The sequence below is a fragment of the Vipera berus genome (genome assembly GCF_964194415.1).
Source record: "Vipera berus genome assembly, chromosome: 5".
NCBI lineage: Eukaryota > Metazoa > Chordata > Lepidosauria > Squamata > Viperidae > Vipera > Vipera berus.
In genome coordinates this window covers 19,019,870-19,041,522 of record NC_138207.1, presented here as the reverse complement: position 1 = coordinate 19,041,522, position 21,653 = coordinate 19,019,870, and the positions used below count along the sequence as shown (strand labels likewise).

Genomic DNA, 21,653 nt, shown 5'->3' with positions numbered 1-21,653 from the left:
TGCTATTAATAAAAGAGCTGTTAGTCTGGTGGCCTATAATGTGTAGTTTTGTACTGAATTACAGTTTTCATGTGATTACACTAAGGATATTCTTTTTAAAAAGAGTTGGTTCTCAAAATCTATCCATGTTCAGCTACAAGATGAAACAGTTGCTTTATTGAATGCATGAATGAGTCTATTCCCATTTTAACACTAGAAGCCCAGTTCCACAACATATTTCAGTGGGTTGATGTGAATATATTTTTTGTGCATATTTTTTATTAATGATTTTGGTTACACAATAAAAACTAATACAAACTAAGCTTTAAAGGAGAAACAAGAATGGTAAAAAAGTGCAAGGAAAAAGGAAAAAGAAGAAAAGTAATATGATAAAAATATAATAAATATATAAAGATGTGACTTCTAATCTTCATTACAAATATAAACAAATTTAGTAATTCATCCCTCCCTATTGGTTTACAATATCTCATCTGTTATATATAAGCATTATAAAACATTGTAATTAAATGGAAGGAATATAATTAATTATCTTAATTTTAGTTTATTATTGTGTGATATTGTCAAATATTATCATAGGATCTGATTTCTTTTCAATTATTCTTTGTCATATCACACAAAGTTCTTTAAGCATTTAACAAGCCTCTTTTGTAGATCCAATAAGAAAATATTTTTCAGGACATTCTCTTGGCTTATCATTGTAATTCCAATTTCAGTATTTTCTCAAAATTTGTTCCATGTCTGCCATTCCCTCACTGACATCTTTGGACATGATCTATCCATAGAATCTGACATCATTAATGATATTGTTGATATTGTAACTACTAATTTCTGGCTCCATTCTTCAAATATCACCTTTAATATTTCCCATGTTATGAAATTTTGTCATTTTGTAGTTAATCAATACCAAAAGCTGGCTTGTATTTTTTTCTCTTTCAACTTACAATATTTAGTCCCCTCTAGCATCCAATTTCTAAAATTATAAAGTCACTTATCTTTATTACGAACCAAGATAGCCAACATATCTTTGCTTCCCATAAGAAGCTATTTATTTTTCATAGTTAATTCCAAAATCTTGTAGTAAAAGCCAATGTTCAATGTTCAAAATTTATCCAGCCTCTAAATCTAGATAACTTTCTTAGATCAAAATCTTTTTTTAATAAAAATTTTATTGGTTTTAAACAATGACAATCTCCAGTGCCTGGTATACAGCGTGTTGCCTTGGTTGATATTTTAACAAGAAAAAAAGGTAACAATCAATAATTAAATTTGATAATTCCATAAATAATATATTAATTAATGATAGATCTCTTTGATCTTTCCTTCTCCCATTTGTATTCTCCTTCTTCAACCTTAGCCAAAATATAATTCTTAATATTTTCAATATACAGTATGAATGATTAGATATAGGCATTTTATATTTATACAAATATTAATAATCTCTGTATATATAACATTTTTTCAGCTTATATTATTCTCATAACCATCATCTCATTAGTTCAGCATACATCCTATTTTTATAATTTTGTTAGCTTAAATTCCCTTATATTCAATCCAATTCTTATCAGTCATAATTTCTTCATATTAGTCATCTAACTGTCCAAATGTTCCCATTTAGGTACATCATCCCAATATTTTATGTCATGCATTATAAAAATACTATACTTTTCATCTATCATAGTATCTAGATATAACATCCTTTTAAATCAGATTATATTTCACTTATATTAATAAAAGTTACATCAACCTGCTATTTTAACATTTCATATATTATAAAACATACTCTATTACTTAAATCTCTTATCCTTCTTGTTATAAGGCCCCTTTATGTTCAAAATTCTCTGTTCTTTTAGCCATATTCAAACAAATGTTTATTCATGTAATAGTCCATCTGGTAGGGTGAGTCAAATCTCTTGTATCTGTCTCTGGTCTTCTTCTTTTGCCGAGTAACTTTCCAAGTTGATGTAATCCACTTACCCAGCAGTTCCTGTATTTTTACAAATGTTGTTGGGAATACAAAAAATGAAGTAAGTAAAATGAATACTTTCTGTCTCCCAAACTTTGATGGTTCTCCTTATAATTCTATAGTCCATTCCATTTTTCTTGTTGTATCAGAACCTTGTAGATTTTTTTCCTGTTTGTGTCAAATTGTAATTATTTCCCTTTGTTATTTCATCAATTTGATCATACTCTTCTAATTTGTATCTTCTGTCTGATTTATTTGTTCATTTGTTGTTATTTCCTGGGTGTTTTTTAATTATAGATTTAGATTGGAAACATGGTTATTTAAATCATCAAAGTTGTTCCAAATTTTCTCATTTGTATTTGTCTTAACATTACATATATTTCCTCCTGGAAAGTATTTATCTTGCCTTGAAGTAATTCTTCTGGTGGCCCTTGATTTTCCAGGCTAAGTCCTTCAGGAGAAAATATTGAAGGTGGTGTCCTGTCATTTTTTGATACGTATGTGATATCTGTGTTGTCTCCCCCCTTCAAATAATCTTTCATCAATGTTTTAATTCAAAAGTCAATTTATCAGTCAGTGTGTTAAGCCACTTTAAATCCTTTCTATAGATTCTCCTCTAAAAGATTAGCCAAAAAGCCAAGGTTTTTCTTTTCCATAAATAGTTCTTAGATTTAAGCAACAGTCCAGGTGTTGTTGTTGTTTTCTTTCAGACACTTTTTAATCTTATAGCTGGCTTTTCCTTTGTTCCCAGCTGTCTTCAAGGCTATTTGCAATTCAAAAGAACAACTTTTTCTAGGCATTCTGCCAATTTCTGAGTCCTTAGTGTTCTATTCTCTGATTCTCCACTAGATGTCAGCAGTTATTTCTTTTTCCAGTTTTTTTCTAATCAAAAAATTATTTTTGTTATATATATTTTATAATTCCATCAAAAATTCTTTAGGGTATAATATTGACATTTTTTTAGTTCCTAAATTTATCCAGACTGTAGTATTTTAAATCAAATTTTCGTATATCTCTTTCCTCCTTTAATATTAATTTGCCACTTCCATCTGTAAGGGAATGGGGATATATTCCCCTCCCTTCACTTTTGGAGGTTTTCTTGCTTTGGAGATCTTTTCAAGGATTTAGTTAGTAGATAGAAGAAAGAAGATCAGTACTCTCACCAATTCCAAGCATGCTGTTCACCTATGTTCAGTTCATGCTCTGGGACTTCGGTTGCAAATAGTTTGGGCTAGACGTAGATCTCACGCTAGCCTTTCTCCTGTTGAGTTCGGAGGGCTTTCCCTGGATCAAACAAAGTGATTACCATCACTTCATGATCAACTGGATGCCCCTCCTTCATGGTCACCTCTTTGGGGTGACTTCAGACCCATCTAGGGTCCCCCTGGCAGGACTATGGGTGCAAAACTGGAAGTCCTCCTTAGATCAAAATCTTATTTAGCTTTTTGTTGCTTATTTCACATTCATAAGTTTGTAATTATTTGTTGTTGCTACTGTTGTTCAGAGCTGAAGTTAAACTCACTTGGCAACTTTTCAAACTTGTCATTCTAAAGGTTTCAAGTAGTTTTAAAATGGTTAATAGGCAATTTCCAAATGTGATTAGAAAGTATCTTTCAAAAGACTCCACCATAGTTGTGTCCTTTAAAAGGCTCCACTATGGTTGTAAACAAGATGGTTGATCTTGTTGTCTCCTAGTACTCAAACTCACTGAAGATACCTGCCCTGTGGTCCTCTTCACAAGAAGTAGTCTTCCAGACTACGTGTGGGTAATCTCCTATCTTGTACTTAGAGCATTTGGAGAAGTTCTGAAGAAATGGATTGCTCACCATTTCTTTAGTTTTTGTCATAATTGTCAACTCCATGTTTATGAAGATGACTTCAACTTGCTATGCCTCCCTCAAAAGTAAAAAAAGATAAAAAATAAAAAATACCACTGTTTACAGAGAATAAACATCAATCAGCAATCATGACATTTGGTAAAGTTGGCATTGGTGCACTGCTCACTTGTGCAAGCTGAATTTCTTCTTCATGAATAATGAATTGTCATAAAACCCTGTGTGCCATACATGGTATTTTCATAGCAGATGCTACCGTTATAGAAACTAAACTTGTGCTTTGAGGGAATTAACCTAGTGAATGATTATGCTCCAACACTTTTGTAATCAGAAGGCTAGATCTACTTGGTGGCCCACAGTTATTGACTTGGAGTGATATGCTTGGAGCCACACTCCTAAAAGAATGGATAGAACCAGGATGAAAGCTCAATGTGGTTGTATTGCATTCACACACATGCTTAAACTTATTGGAAATTAAATATAGTTTGAAAAATTGTGTTCCAGCTGTGTATGTAATAAATTTGCCCTTTTGAATACAACCTTTGGAGACTGCCCTTCAGGGGCTGAATTAAGCTCTGGAGCCTGTTTTGCACTACTCCAACCTCCTGTGTCCCATACTTCATTTAAACATTGATCAGCAATGTCTGAAGGAGCCATCTCTCTGTATCCCCTGGATGTAGATCTCTTCTGCACTAATAAATAGCTATTTATTCAGGTTTATTAACTGTGCAGGGAGTTCTATTTGCATCTATGCAAATACAAACAGGAACATGTTTCTCATAAAAGCAAGAATGATGAAGCCATCATATGTCACTAAGATCAGGTTTCCATTCATGCTGTTAGCTATCTTGTGTGCACATCTGCATGCAATTTATATCAAGTTGTTTACTTGGAACAGAAAAATGAAAGCCTATAGTCTCATAATTGTGCCCAGTAGCAATATAATTTGCAGCATGCTATACAGAGGTATTGGAAATGACTTAGTACATTAAAAAAGCAGATGCCAGGACTTAAATCTCAGACTCTCTGGCTACAATGCAAATTATCACTTAGGGATGGTTTTCCTTCTTAAAAAAAGAGTTGAATTACGAATTTTCCATTTGGTTCCAAATGGCATAGGATTCAAGCATACAGAGACACTTGTCATTACTACAGCTTCATTAGAGGTATAGAGGTGTAGTTTCATTTAGTCAACTCTAAGTTACCATTTTAGAGAAGACAGCTGAGCTTTCTGTGCTTTGCATTTTAGAATCTCTCTTCAAGTTCTAGCTCCAATAATAACCATTAGGGAAGTGGATCTGGACACAAAAAATTCAAATTTGATTTGGCTATGGCTACTTACAGCTCTGTCTGAACTAAATAATCAAAATTGAATTGTAAGCCACCCAGAGTCATTGATTGTAACAGGCAGCCATTGACATTTTGAATAAGCAAACAGAATATTCTCCAATCTTCATAAATTCTGATATAGGTTGGGTACACATATTTATCCATTGGTGCACAGGCTTTTGGGGTTTGAAGAGTTCTCAGAGTTGTAGAGAAATGCGTAACAGGCCACATGGCAGGACAAAAGGAAAAGAGGAAAGAAGAAAGGAAGGAAGATAGTTTGTAGATTTGTGTGTAATGAAAACTATATTATTTTACAATTCCCAATCTAAATATTGATTCCCATGTACCTCCATCCAACTTCTCCTACCTTATCCGAATCTTCAGTCACTAACTTTAATCTGAACATATTGAAAATTGGCACAAACTGAAAAACCCATACACCATGGAATGATTAAATACAGCTTAAATGTATTTTGACAGGGGTCATAACTCAATTAAATAGCCTGTGCTTTGTAGACGGAAGATTCCAAGTTCAATTCTTGTTATTTCTAATTAAAATAATCAGGTAATAGAGAAGACTCTTTGCCTGAGATTCATGAATGATGTTGCCAGTCAGTGTAGCCAATGCATGTATCCTGACATCTATGTTGTTAAGCAACCATTGGATGAGATAAGGTCTATCAAACATGTTCTGTTTTTGGATGCATTTTGTTGGCTTCCATAGCCATAAGCATAAACTATTTTCTTTGATCTGACCTAGCACATTTAGCATAGAATAGAGCTGGAAGGGATCTTGGAGGTCTTCTAGTCCAGCCCCCTGCTCAAGCAGGAGAACCTATACCATCTCAGACAAGTAACTCTCTAGCCCAGGGGTAGGCAACCTTGGCTCTTTTATGACTTGTGGACTTCAACTCCCAGAATTCCTGAGCCAGCCTACCCCTGCTCTAGCCTCTTCTTAAAAATCTCCAGAAATCACCCACAATTTCTGGAGGCAAGCTGCTTAACTAGTAGTTCATTGTCCTCACTGTCGCCAAGTTTCTCCTTAATTCCAGGTTGCTTCTCTTTAATCAGTTTCCAACCATTATTTCTCATCCTTCACTCTGGTGCTTTTATGAATAATGTGACCCCCTCTTCTTGGTGGCAGCCCCTCAAATACTGGAATATTGCTGTCATGTCTCTCCTATTTCTTCTTTTCTTTAGACTAGCCAAAGATTTATTATTACATATTTTAAAACCCTTTCTCCAGAGCCCTATACAGTGGTCTTTCAATATTTTCCATTATAATTTGAAATAGATATACTAGGAGACCTGGATCAAAATACTGTGAATATCTTCCAGAGACACCTGGGAGATGAATGGCATTAGCCACAATTTAAACAAACAAACAAACCACCTCTAGTTGTAGTTGTAATTTCCAAATTTCCAATTTGAATGGCCAAAAGAATTCTGGGAATTACAACCTCAACAGATCTAGAGGATGTCAGGTTATGGAAGGCTTCCCTTCAGCTATGAGAAAAAGAAGAAAAAACTTAGAGTTAGATGGACATGCAGTGTAGCTTTGGGAAACATTTTCCAGCTTTGTAACACTGCAATTGTAGTGAACAGCATCACATTTTATTACTCATTACTGTATTTAGTTGTGCATTGGCCCTGTACATGAAGGTTACTTTGTTTTGCCCAAGGTTATTAGCATTTTAATAACACAGAAACTTAATTAAGTTACATCAAATAAGTTAAAGTGAGGAAGCACTTAGCCAGAGTTTAACCTACCATTCTTACGTTTTCATATTTTACAAACATCCATGAAAGATTTATGCATTCTGCCATATATGAACTCACTCAGAATCAAATTCTTGCAAATTCTTTTGGCAAGAAAACTACTAAGTTATACAGTACCAACTACTTATTCAGTGTATTTTTATATACCAGGATAAGAGGGGAGGAAACCTTTTAGAAACTGTTGTTTATAAAACACAACACAATAAGCTGCCACAGAAAATCTACAAACAGGTTAGTCCCCATTCTCACAAAATCGTGCTCCTGAATTTTTAACAACCTAGCATAGAGATTTTTTTCAGGTGATGCATTTCTTGGTGCTAGATTTTTTTTGGTACTACACTCCTATAACAACAGTCCAAGAGACAAAGAAAATACCTTATTTGTTATATTTCTTTGTCAATATTTTGAGCTCTATTTATATATTATTTTTTTAAAAAAAACTCATAAGGAAGAGGATTTAAATGTTAGTATTTAAAAAGCTCTTAAAGTATTCTTCAGTTAGAAGGATCTTATTGAATTACCTCCTCAAACCCTCGTATTTCAGAGATGTATCACTTAGAATGGCTTTGGAGATATTAGAATGTGATTTGTGGTTTGATGGACTGGGGGGATTAAAAGTGCACACACAGAGACAGAGACAGAGAGAGAGAGAGAGAGAGAGAGAGAGAGAGAGAGAGAGAGAGAGAGAGAGAGAGAGAGAGAGAGAGAGAGAGAGAGAGAGAGAGAGAGCTCCTGATAATGGAACACTTTGACTCTTTCTTTAATAGCGTAGTCTCTCAAAAATATGTCACTTTACATCAGCTTTCAGAGACATTACATACATGAATGTAGAGTTGTCTTTATCCTCTCCAACAGACTGAATTTGTTGCACAATAGTAGGGGGAGCATTGTCTTCAACCAATTGTACAGGGTTGCTCTTTGTGACATCTTTCTCTGTTTCTCTTTGGGCATCTTTTTCTCTTTCAGACAAGGATCGCACATGATTTCCAATTCTCCAGTGCTCCTCCTAAAAACAGATCATAGGATAAAGGATACATCAAACAGATGTCATCTCTGAGCTTTAGAAGGTAGCCCTGGATCACTCTTTCTTCTTCGTCTGTAGAGTCTAACATGGAAAGAAAGGAAACATAGCCTCCATCCTATGGTATTATCTTTCTAAAAATCTTATATTGATCCCCCTCCTTGATAATCTTTTGTAGATCTTTTATAACAAGAGAATTTTTGTTCCTGTGTATTATCTTTTAAGAGATAAAAGTGTCGTATCTAAAGGACAAAGTGAGCCTTTCAGTACTTTCAATAAAATACAGGAAAGATGAAGAAATAATTTCTTTCTTCTAGATGCTAAGAAAAAGATATAAAGCAAATTGTTTTAAAGTGGAGTGTGCATTGTTTTGGGGGCCTCATTGCCATGCCGTAGGATCAGTCTTTTCATGGCTGACAGTGATTGATGTGGCCAAAGCAGAATTAGGATGAAGCCATGGTTAAACAGGTGGTGCTAATATTATTTGTTTCTGACATTCTTATTTTCAAATACCTCCTCTGTGTGTGTTTGTGTGTGTGTGTGTGTGTGTGTGTGTGTGTGTGTGTCTTTCCTATTCCTTCTCCCTCTCCCTCTTCGCCTCTGTCTCTCTTCTTCTTCCTCTCCCACTCCCTCTTTCAGAAAATGTTTTCCCTTTCTGGTTCCCCCCGACACACACTTCTTGCTCTTTTTTTTGTTTCTTCTCCCTCAGGATGGAAAAAATAGCTCCACGACGGTGCAACTACTGTAGGATTGACACTACAAAAGTGCCTTTTTTTAGCTTGATATGACTGCTAAAATAGGCATTGAAAGCAAAATGATAGTGTCTCAGGCATGGATGTTGCAAGGAATTAATACTCAGGCAAAAGTCCAGCCTCCTTTGAAGTCCATTGACTCTTAGCTGGTGCCAATTTACCTTGACTGTTAGTAGTTCAGATTCTGGTACATAAAGTAAAAGGTAAAGGTTCCCCTGCACATACGTGCTAGTCGTTTCCAACTCTAGGGGCTGGTGTTCATCTCCGTTTCAAAGCCGAAAAGCCAGTGCTTGTCTGAGGATGTTTCCATGGTCATGTGGCCGGCATGACTAGACACCAAAGGTGCACGGAACGCTGTTACCTTCCCACCGTAGTGGTCCCTATTTTTCTACTTGCATTTTTATTTGCTTTCGAACTGCTAGGTTGGCAGAAGCTGGGACAAGTAACAGGCGCTCACTCTGCTATGCGGCACTCGGGATTCGACCTGCCAAACTGCCGATCTTCTGATCGACGAGCTCAGCGTCCTAACCCACTGAGCCACCGCGTCCCTTCTGGTACATAGGCAGGATGAAATAAACTTGTAGTACTTTTTGAACTTTATCCTCATCCCTGACTTCTTGTAACTAGCCACCATGGCACTATGGATGCCATGGTGGTGCAGTGGTTAGAATATAGTACTGCAGGCTGACTCTGCCAACTGCCAGCAGCAGTTGGCAGAGTCAACTGCTATTGGCAGTTGACTTATGCCACCTAGAGTTGCTGTGAGTCAGTAGGCAGCTATATACATTTTCTAAATAAATAAATAAAATGAAAATAATTCATGCAATGCTGAGAAAACAATGTCAAAAATAATGTTAATAATGTTCACATTTCTACCTGTCCAAATATCCCAAACAGAATTCCAGAAATGTCCATGAGAATAATGCTACGGTCTGTCGAAGAAGTCACAATAAAAAGACAGTTGTTTTGCCAACAAGACTCCAGGCTAGTGATGCAATCTTCATGTGCCTGAAATGATCTTAGTAGAGCAGGTGGTTGCGTTATGAAGTTTTCTCCCACAGCAAAGCAGTAGTCCTGATGGAGAGCAGGAAAAAGAGAGAGAGAGAGAGAGAGAAATAGGGGAAACAAAAGTGTAGCAATAATTTTGGGTTTTGTTTTGTTTTTAACCATATTGCCAATTTAAAGTAGGTTAAGAAGACTCATGTAACATGTGGCAACATACGGAAATAATTAGCAAGGCTACATAAATATATGCTGCCCATTTTGACAGTCTTCAGATATGCCAAAGTGGGCATCATATAGTCCTTACATTAATTTAAATTCTGTTTTTTTAAGTTTTTATTGTTATTTTTTATTCTCTACATACATATGTTAGTTTTTCAAACAGCATGCAAGCTGGTTTCATAACACGCTAATACATATACAAATTCTACTCTTTGGTTCTCTCTTCCAACCATTTGTAAAATAGATTCTAGCTTTTATAGTATTCTGCTTCTTCTTTGTCTTTTAATCTCATTGTTAATCTGTCCATCTCTGCGCATTCCAATATCTTCTTTATTGCCTCTTCTTCTGACGGTACTTGTTCATTTTTCCAGCACTGTGCATAACTTATTCTTGCTGCAGTTACAATATGTAAAACCAAATATAAATTTTGTTTGTTAGTCTTTTCTGGTACAATACCTAATAAAAAAAATCAGGATTAAATGCTACATGTTCTCCTAACATTTTTTCTAGCCAAGCATGTATTTTTTTCCCCAATAAGCCTTTACTTTGTCACGTGTCCACCAAATATGATAATATGTACCTAAATTATGTTTACATTTCCAACATTTACCTGATACATTTTTAAACATTTTTGCTAATCTATCTGGAGGTAAATGCCATCTATAAAACATTTTATACAAATTTTCTTTGTATGCAGTTGACATTGTCAATTTATAATTTCTCTCCCACAATTTTTGCCATTCTTCTAGATCTATGTTATAACCAAAGTTTTCCGCCCACCTTATCATTGTCCCTTTGATTTGTTCACTTTCCATCTCTAAAGTTAAAAAATATATACATTTTTTTAATTAATTTCTCATCAGAAGTTAATAATATCTTATCAAATACATTTTGTTCTTTATAAAATCCATACATTTTCATATCTTTTTCTTATCTGTTTTGTATTTGTAAGCGTACCCACCATGACATGTTGATACCCTGATGTTCCAGTTCTTGTTTCGATTTTAATGTCCCATCAATATTTAAAATGTCTCTATACGTCCAAGTTTTTTTAAAATCTAACAAGTTTACATGTGAAAAAGCTTCAATTGTTGATAACCACCCTGGAATTTTTACATATATTTTCATTTTAATTTTTTCCCATACTGTTATCAAAGCATTTCTAATCCAATGGTTTTGAAAATATCCATGAATTTTGTTTTTCCCATACCACAAAAATGTGTGCCATCCCAACTGTAAGTCATGTCCCTCCAAGCATAACAACCTTTTATTCCTAAGCATTATCCATTCTTTCACCCATGTCAATACAGATGCTTGATAATACAAAGCCCACTCAGGTAAACCAAAACCTCCATTTTCTTTAGTATCTTGCAAAGTTTTCTTCAGGGACACGGTGGCTCAGTGGGTTAGGATGCTGAGCTTGTCGATCTGAAGATCGGCAGTTTGGCGGGTCGAATCCCGAGTACCGCGTAGCAGAGTGAGCGCCTGTTACTCGTCCCAGCTTCTGCCAACCTAGCAGTTCGAAAGCACGTAAAAATGCAAGTAGAAAAATAGGGACCACTACGTTGGGAAGGTAACAGCGTTCCGTGCGCCTTTGGCGTCTAGTCATGCTGGCCACATGACCACAGAGACGTTCTCGGACAAGCGCTGGCTCTTTGGCTTTGAAACGGAGATGAGCACCGGCCCCTAGAGTCGGAAACGACTAGCACGCATGTGCGGGGGAACCTTTACCTTTTACCTAAAGTTTTCTTCTTTATTCTAGCTTTTTTTCCTTGCCATACAAACTTCAGAACTAAAGAATTCAACTCTTTAATTTAAATTCTTATACGGTCCAATATCCTAACAGCATATGTATGAATATAGTAGCCAAGAGCAGCAATTGAATCGAAAGATCTATGCTATCAGCTATGCCGAGAGCTGTTGTATTCAGAAGAACATGAGGATAAGTCAATAGCATCAGACCAGGTACAATATTTAGTTCAGCATTCTTTTCCATTAATGTCCAGACAGCTGAATCTAAGAAACCCCAAACAAAACATTTCATTTGCCTGTTTGTTTTGTTTTGTTTCTTCTGCAGAACATGGAGGTTCCATAATTCATAATTACTCAGAAACACTTCCCCCATGAATTTACTTATACCTCACTTTTATTATTTTTCTAAATAACTCATATCTAATTCTCCTTCTTCCTCTCATTTTACCCCGAACTCCAACCATTTTAACAATTCCATTTCAAACTTAATAAAAATATGTAATCTGACATTCACATAAAGTAAAAATCTGTAAGAACGCCTCTGTGTATACAATTGTATAGACCAATGTGCCCTCATAGTTATGATTTGACATGCAAAGTACACAGTTATATGTTAGAAATATGCATGTGTGATGTGTGTATAAGTGCAAAGAGAAAGACTATATAGTGTGTGCGATATTTGTTGCAGGCTTGCTCACCTTTTGGACTTCTTCATAAGTATAATGCCCAAATAGGATTTTTACATCATGTAAAAGCTCAGCCTGGTTTTAACTTAGTATGTTACGCAACCCCAAGATATATTGATTTCTAAACCATGGTACTGTATACAGTTTAAAATGGCATATAATTTCAGCTTCTAGCTTAATCGATAAATTAATGGGTAAGCAGATATCTCAATCATGTCTTTCTTCCAGAAATGGTATCAATGCTGGGTGTGCCACATAAGGGAAAGTTGATGTAAAGACTGGTATTGGAACCTGGGTGAGGGAAACCTAAGTTCAAATGCCATGATCAAGAACTGAAATTTATACGCCATTAAGATATTTTTTTAAATCCTGGGAAATTGTATTACATTTTGTAGAATTTATCTTAAAACTGTATGTTTCACATAAGGAGCACAGTAGGATCTGAGCATTATGTGTATGCATATGTGTTTGCTTGCTTTAGCTCCATCAAGTTAACGCAGAAATCCTGCCTCTTACCTCTATGTCCCATATTTTTAGCCATCCAACCAGATCAGCTGTGATGAGGTACTGGCTTCGTTTTTCAGTTGTCATAATAATAGATCCTACTCCACTGTGAGCTTCAAATTCTGCCAGTAGCTTGCTTCTTTGTGTATTCCAAAACCGGACCCAACCAGCACCTCCACAAGACACAAGGTTGGCTCCACCTAGAATAGGAAAACAAGGAGACATAAAGAAGGTGGATCTAATCTCACATTATTATTATTTTTTAATTCCATTTATATCCGGCCCTTCTCTGAAGACTCAGGGTGGCTTACAAGCTTAGCTTACATTATGATGCTTGGCTCAAATACATGCGTAAAAAATAGATTATTTGAATAGCCCAAGTGTTCTGAACCAGCCTGCTACCGGCCTTGCAGAAAGGCAAACCCCTGTTCAAACAGTAGAGACTGGAGAGCGTCTGAGGCTGGAAAGCGTCTGCCAAGTTTAATCCACAAGCAAAACAACAGAACAAGAAACCGGAACTTTGATCCTCAAACAGAACGGTTGCTTTCAGCAACCAGCCCTTCCCCAAACACTCCTTTTATTTAGAGTTCAGGGCGTGGCCTCCCTGTGCCTCCTTCCGAGGAGACCCGCAGCCTTTCTCTGCTTGTTCCTGCTCGACTGCCTCCTGCGTCGGGCGTCCTTGAACAGGGCCAGCTGTGGGTCATCATCCTCCGCACTATCGGGCTCGCGCAGCTGAGAAGAGGGCCCTGGCTGGGGGCTCTGCGAAGCCTCCAAGCCATCATCAGCCAGTTCGTCTTCCACACCCTCCTCCTCCCCCTCATCTGAGTCATCCGAGACATCTGAGCCGGCTGCCGGACCCACAGGCTGACCCTGAGTCACAACACCAAGACTCTGGGGCAGCATGCTGCTTTTGGGGCTTTGTTTTGTGCACCTCTCAAACAATCTTGGAGGACAATTACTGTAGACTGATAAAGTAATTTCCTAGTATCCCAAGATGGGTAACACTCAAAATTTTCAGATTTCACAAGGTTTTTTAAAAAAAAGACTCTCCACAAGCTCTCCTCAAAACTAAAGGAAGATTTCCTGAAAACCCTGGTGCCATCCATTTTGTACCCTGATCTTGACCATGGAGGCCTCAGCCATGCTTAATATTAAGAATTACTCTTAGCCATCAAACGTTCGTACACAGCTGCTTGGATTTCAAGATACCTTGTTCCATAAATGGACAAGTCATTATTTCATCTAGCCAACTGTGACATATAGGTAGTCCTTGACTTATAACCACAGTTAAACCAAAACATTTCATTACTAAGCAGACAGTTCTTGTAAATTTTGCCTCTTTTTATGACCTTTCTTGCCACAGTGAATCACTAGTATTGTTAAGTAACACAATTGTTAAGTAAATCTGGCTTTCCATTGAGATTGTTTGTCAGAAGGTTTCAAAAGGTAACCACATAACCCTGGGACACTGCAGCCCGCATAAATACATGCCAATTCCCAAGCGGCCAAATTTTGATCATGTGATCATTGGAAAGCAGTCATAAGTAATAAAACTGGACATAAGTCACTTTTTTCAGTGCTGTTGCAACTTCAAATGGTCACCAGCAAATGGTTGCAATTCAAGAACTGCCTGTACCGCCATTTGTACATGTCTCTAAAACAGACATGTCAAACACAAGGCCCGGGGGCCGGATCCAGCCCACAAAGTAGTTTCATGTGGCCCGCGAAGCCATCCTGAAAACAGTGAGGGAACGGCCCCCACTGCCTTGGCCCTGGCCCAGAGACCCTCCTTCTGCCAGAGACCCTCAGATCTGTCCCACTCCTGCCCAGGCCCCTATAGGCACCCTTGATGCGAACGATGTAGAGCTGGCCACGCCCACCCAGTAGGCCATACGCACTCTAGCCACGCCCATCCAGTAGGCCATTCCCACTCTAGCCACGCCCACCCGGCCCCTTGAGGGCAACTGCAATGCTGATGCGGCCCTCAATGAAATTGAGTTTGATACCCCTGCTCTAAAATGTCTCCAGGATCTTTGATAAGAAATTAACCAAATTCTTCCCTAGATGAAACTCTTCACCACTGAGACAAAGTTCTAAGCTTATTTAAAGAAGAAATAAAAATGCCTGGGAGAGCCATTGTTGCAAACTGCAACTTTGCCAATCCAGTGCCCTCCAAATGTGTGAAACCATAAATTGCCCTATTCCCTTCCACTATGTTGTTGGCTGAAAGCCATAGGAGCTATATTAGGTATGTTCACCACTTTGGGTTTTTTATAAGCAATAATAAAGACAAGATAAAAATCAAATAAATGAATTTGATTGGAAGGGGTTTGTAGGGCAGCAGGTTGAAAAAAAACTAACTCAGTGACTCAGAATCAGCTGAGTTCAGGTGCAAAGTCCACTGGCAACATGATTAACCTAGATTATGAATAAACCTATTTTCCAAATTTGAACAATACTTTGAACCATAAACTTCATAATTTATGCTCCTATGGATGGAAATAAGTCCTACTAGCCTGGGATGACAACCCCAGATGCTTTCCCAGATACCTCTGTAGATGTCAGCTCAGAGGAGGATATCACTTCATTGGGGCTGAGCTGGTGCCAACACAAGGAATTGCTGCAAAATACCAATTCAGGCTCAGAAACCTTACATCTGTGAGCTCTGTGTGTATGTGTGTATGTGTGTGCATGAGTGGGAGAGTACATAGCCATGGGGTTTTGTCCCATGAGTGTACTCTGTTCTATTTTGTGCAAATATTTTTAGGGTTAAAGCCTTAATCTTGAGGTCTTCTCTTACACTTTCTTTCTGAGAATAGTAAAATGGAATTGTGCATTTGGTTTAACTTTGTGCATTTTTTTCATCATTAGCCATTTTTACAGCATGTGAAGCTTCCTAGATGGGTGTTGTGTAGCTTTTAGTCTTCATTTTAATACTGCAGCTTTCTGCCAGCAGTGAAATATGCAGCAATCCTTAGCATTCTCACACCAAGAGAAGCTATCACAATAAGAAATTAAGCCTTAGAAACCTATTTCCCAGACTTTTTTATTTTTTATTTGCAAAACTTGTACACGGCACTGTAAATCTTCATATAAATGGTTTTTACTTTGGCAAAATAAAGTTCCTCTTGTCAGTTTTATGTACTTTATGGACACCAAAGAACCCTAAATAATCCTTAAAGCAACAGATTTCTTAAATCATTGGACATAAATCTGCAAAAAGATTCCAATTTACCTTAGAGGGAAACAATGATATTTTCATTCAAGAAACATCTGGGGGGAAAAGTGGCTGAGAAATTACTTTATTTTCTGAAGATTAGTTGCACCAAAGCTCTCAACTAGGCAGAAATTCCATCATCATCTTGCAATGCTGTTCCAACTTACAGAAGCATAAATCAATATTTATTTACTTAGACACTCTCTGGGTAACCAGTCTTTCATTATAGATTTGCTCATTTGGAATGTACCTTCAATATCAAACACAATTTAGTTCTGATTCAAATAAAAAGAAAGCAAATGAGCGATCTGCTTAGAAATATTTATATATTTTGGTAAGTGATGACATTAATTTTGGGAGAAGGTTAATTCCAGAAACTGGGGAAGGGGGTGAATTTGATTAATTATCAAAATGAATGGATCTATTATGTTTGAGCAGATATGGGACAAAGTAAGGAGGTTTCAATATTTCTTAAATATCTTTTGGGATGAAAAGTATAGAAACTGTGAGAAAGATGATTGAAAATAAAAATACCAATTTTGCAACTTCGCTGTATAAATCCACGATGCAGCCACCCTGCCTGAATCATAAATCAGAGCTGAAGAAAAAAATTCACATATGCCAAAAGAGAAGAAAAAGTGAGATAGGTCTTCTGTTTCATCATCAAAATCCTTTATTCATCTGTCTGAAACCTCTGCTAATCTGCCCTCTTTTTAAAAATTTCAGTTAGGCACTGGATCACCTTACTCCAAGGAGCATTATATGATCTAGGCCTCAGAAAAATGAAGGAGAGGATTATAGACAGTCCTCACCTTATGATCACAACTGGGACCTTGATTTCCATTGCTAAGCAAGGTGGTTATTAAGTGCCTCAATTTAATTTTTTTTTGCCACAGTTATTAAGCAAATCACTGTAGTTATTAAATGAATCACACAGTCATTAAGCAATTCTACCTCCCCCCTTTCCATTGACTTTGGTGGAAACCAGCTGGGAAGATTGCATATGACCCCAAGAGGCTGCAACAAATGATGGGATACAAATATGTGAACAACCGGTTCTCTGTGTGGATGCCGCTTCCGGAAGTCCGTTCTGGGCCTGGGCAACAAAAAATTAGCAACTGGTTCTGCCAAAGTGGTGTGAACCAGCTGAATCCCACCACTGGCTGGAACTATCATAAATATATGCCAGTGTGAAGCACCCAAATCTTGATCACACAACCATTGGGATGCTGCAAAGGTTTTAAGTGCAAGGACCGGTCATAAGTTACTTGAGTGCCATTGTTGGGTTGCTAACCAAATGATTGTAAATTGAGGGCTACCTGCATCAGAAAGGGCTTATATTTTACCTGTGGCTGAGATATTCCTATTCTCCAAGAAGACAAGTCTAGTTATAGCATTGCAGTTTTCAGCTTCAGGATTAGTTGCAGACTTCATATGTTTGTCAAATGTTTTGTTCTGTAGCATTTGAGAACCTGTGGGGAATTTTAAAACAAAAAAAACTTTATTAGTGTATATGAGGTGGAGGGGAAGCCAGATTACAAGGTGCCAGCAATGCTCATGATCCGAAACACAAAAGATGTATCTCTGTTCCCAATTTAATGTGTGTAATGCTTTTTCTTTTAGTGGCTTCCTCTGCAGACCACTGAAAATGCATGTCAAAGAATTTTGAAGAGCTATTTGGAGAGATTAATATGAGGTCTGTGATAGAAGGTTTCCATAAAAAGAAGCCTCATTGGTAATTTTCTTTTCTATAATTCTAAACCAACTAGCTTTGCTAGACAGTTTAAAATGTTTTTAAATGCTGACATAGGGACTGAATTCTCAGGATCACAAAATTTATGCCACGTTATACAATTATACCAGGTTCACATAATACATTAGAGCTAGAAAAATGGGATTGGGTGGTTTGGAACCTAGGATAAATTGGCTATTCTCTTCACCTTTAGTATGGTTAATTTGTTGGGGCAAAACATGTGTTAGGGTAACTTGGTTTTAGGATTTAGCATGCCAAATGCAGTTTGTATGTATCTCTGAATGCATATAGACATTGAATACATACAACCAGGGCTTTTTTGTCACAGAACGCTCAGAACGGAGTTCCAGCACCTTTTTTGGATGGAACCTTGTAGGGTAAGCACGGTGGGTTGTATGACGTGTGTGAGTTCTGGCACCTTTTTCTTTTACAAAAGAAGCAGTGCATACAACTGGTATGCAATTTGGAGGTCATGATTTGTGACTCTTGCCATGGCCAATGGGGGCTTTTGCACTGATTCATGAATCAATTATGCCCCTTCCTGGACTAGGAAGCCTTGCTCATGGTCACTCATACCTTGGTCATTTTCCATTTGGATTATTTCAATGCTTTCTGCATGGAGCTGCCCTTGAAAAGCACCCAGAAGTTATAACTGGTCCAGAATGCAGTTGTGTGTACAGTGATGGGTCCCCCTAGATCCACCCACATTACACCTCTCCTACATAATCTGAATTGGCTCCAAGTTTTCTTCCAAGTGCAATTCAAGGTGCTGGTTATTATTTTTAAAACCCTCTATGGAACAGGATCAGGTTATTTGTTGAACCACCTCTTCCTAATAACATCTGCTTGTCTGACCAGATTCAGTAGGGTGAGCACATTCCTAGTCTCCCCTCTTAAATGCTGCCATCATCTGGGACCTAGGAAGTGTGCTGTTATGTATTTAAAGTTAAATAATATGTTCCCCTCACGTTCATGAGGGAATCCCGGCAGCCGTCATAAGGCTGCCACGGCAAGCGGCCGATTCTGACAGCTGTCAAACTGCCGCGCAAGCGCAGTACACTGACAGCTGTCAAACCGGCCGATTCTGACAGCTGTCAAACTGACGCGCAGGTGCAGTGCACTGACAGCTGTCAAACCAGTCGGGCCGCGCATGCGCAGACCAGCCGGAGCTGTCAAAAGCCGCCAGCTGGCCCCAGCAACAACCCGCTGACAGCCGAGGCTGCCTCAGCCGGTATCTTCTGATTGGATGCCGTCGCGTGGCGGGAGAACCCTGCCAGTTCATTGGTTCTGTTAAAGTTGTTGATGTCGCTGTTCCCTATAAATAGCAGGGATTCCCGGCGGCGCCTCACCCGGGACCTCTGCCCGAAATAAACGAGTTGACCGTGCCAACTGTCTCCTGGTCGTCCTTCGGAACAGTCCACCTGGCGACGAGGATGGGATACGGGTCTGCTTGTTAAGCTGAAGTCACTAGCTGAAGCCACGAGTGAAGGAGGGAAGCCGTCCCACCAGCTGACACTGCTGAAGTCACTCGCTGGATAGGGAGAGCCCTCCACCTCCGCTACCCTCAAGCAGACCCGCGGACCGGACAGTATGGCCAACCTTGGGCACGTCAGAGAGTTCGACGTTTCCCAGCCAGAGGGCTGGGAATGGCATCTCGGGCAAGTTGAGGGGTACCTCCTCGTCAATAACATCATCAAGGATCGCCCCAAAGCCACGGCGCTCCTCTGCCTCAGCGGCCCCGCGGTCTACGATGTCGCCGTAGGACTCTGCAGCCCGGATCCGGTGGCCGCCATGCCCTATGCCGAGCTAGTCGACCGCCTCAACCGCCATTTCTCGCCAAGACGGTCCGAACTGTACTGGCGATTGAATTTCACCCGCCAGTTCCAACGGCCAGGCAAGTCAGCCAAATCTTTTATTGCGACGGTCCGCCAGGCGGCCAGACGCTGCCGTTTTCCGGACCCCGAAGACCGCATCAGGGACCAGGTCATCGTCGGTCTTCAAAATCAGAAACTTCAGAAGAAGCTTGTCACCAAGCCGACGATGGACCTCGCCGAGCTGACTATCGAAATCATGGCTTACGAGGACAGCCATAAGGGAGACGCGCTACCGCCGGGAAACCCCTTCAGCGGGTCAGTCCATCAGGACTACCCTAGAAATCCCGATCCGGGAGCAACCGAACAAAGGAGCGAAGTGGACGCCATCCGTCCAAAGCCTGCCAATCCCCAAGCTCGCCGTGAAGGCGACAGAAGACCAGACCGGCCGGCCGGAGGCCCCAAAGATCCTGCCCATCGCCCCAAGTGTGCCAGCTGTGGTGGCAACCATGCTAGGGCATCTTGCAAATTCCGAAATGCCAAGTGCCACGGCTGCGGCAAAACCGGTCACATCCGCTCCGCCTGCCGTAGCACGAACCGCGAGACCCTCCATGATCTGGAAGTCGCCCCGGAAGGTAATATTCCGCCCCAAACTACCTAGGGAACCCCCCCGGTCATCTGTCATGACCACTAGCACGGACCAGGGGCCCTTAACCACCAGCTATATCCGCCCTAAGGTTAAAATTCAAATCCGCATACAGGGAATCCCTTGTGAGATGGAGGTGGACTCAGGGTCCTCGGTCTCCATCTTATCCTGGGACACCCTGCAAGGAATCGCGCGTCAATGCGGACGCCGGTTCTCCCTTACCCCCTCAAAAATTCTTTTGGCCGATTTCCAGGGCGCCCCGATCAAATTAAAAGGAGAAACCAAACTCTCAATTAACTACCAGCAATTTCAGGGCGAACTCACAGCCCAAACTGCAACAGGCAAACGAGCCAGTCTCATTGGCCTCGACTGGTTCGAACCTTTGGGAATAAAAATCATTGGCATCAACCACTCTCAGTCCCGTCAACTTGAAGCCGTCTGCCACCAGTATGCAGACGTATTTGACGGGACCCTAGGGAAATACAATGGCCCCCCCATAGACTTAAAACTAAACCCAGAAGTCCTGCCTATTAGAATCAAGGCAAGGAGGGTCCCCTTCGCCCTCAAGTCAAAAATTGAAGCCGAGCTTGACAGGCTAATAGGGCTAGGCGTCATAGAACCCACTGAAGGGGGTACTTGGGAGACCCCCATTGTCACCCCTGTCAAGCCAAATGGGGAAGTCCGCCTCTGCGCGGACTATAAAGCCACCCTGAACCGTGCTTTAAATCCCCACGCCTACCCAGTCCCAGCTGTCAGGGACGTGCTCTCCTCCATTCAGGCAGGAACTATTTTTGCAAAACTCGACTTGGCCCATGCATTTCTGCAACTGCCAGTCTCTGAACAAACAGCCGATGCCCAGACCATAGTTACCCACCGTGGAGCGTTCAAAGTGAACCGCCTGCAATTCGGGATTGCTGTGGCACCAGGAATATTCCAGGAAGCCATGGAAAGAACCCTTAAGGGAATCCCAGGCGTCTGCCCCTATTTCGATGACGTGCTCATCGCGGGGGAATCCGAGGAAATACTAGCTGACAGGCTGCGGGAGGTGCTACAAAGATTCCGCACCGCCGGCCTCAAACTAAAAAAGGAGAAATGCTCCATCGGAGTACCCACCACAGAATTCTTGGGCTACAAGATCGATGCTAAGGGAATCCACCCCATGGATTCCAAAGTCCAAGCCATCAGGGCAGCCCCGCCCCCCAAAAATAAGGCGGAACTCCAAGCCTTCTTAGGACTCCTAAATTTTTATCATGCTTTCCTCCCCCACAAGGCAACCATAGCAGAACCTCTCCACAGGCTGCTGGATAAAGGAGCCCCATGGCTCTGGACCCAGTCCCATGATGACAGTTTTAACAAACTTAAACAGCTCTTGTCCAGCAAG

At 39.7% G+C, this 21,653-nt stretch overlaps 1 protein-coding gene across 1 annotated transcript in view; it reads right to left on the bottom strand.

Annotated features, from left to right (window-relative positions):
• Positions 1 to 21,653, bottom strand: part of WDR49 (WD repeat domain 49) — a gene marked incomplete at both ends in the record, with an annotated part of 90,996 nt that overhangs the window by 5,546 nt on the left and 63,797 nt on the right. Inside the window, 6 exons of the mRNA XM_081329989.1 lie at positions 4,093 to 4,193; positions 5,475 to 5,525; positions 7,728 to 7,912; positions 9,556 to 9,753; positions 12,858 to 13,045; positions 17,409 to 17,534. Of these exons, the coding sequence (XP_081186115.1) occupies positions 4,093 to 4,193; positions 5,475 to 5,525; positions 7,728 to 7,912; positions 9,556 to 9,753; positions 12,858 to 13,045; positions 17,409 to 17,534 (849 nt within the window). The remainder of the gene's footprint in view (positions 1 to 4,092; positions 4,194 to 5,474; positions 5,526 to 7,727; positions 7,913 to 9,555; positions 9,754 to 12,857; positions 13,046 to 17,408; positions 17,535 to 21,653) is intronic.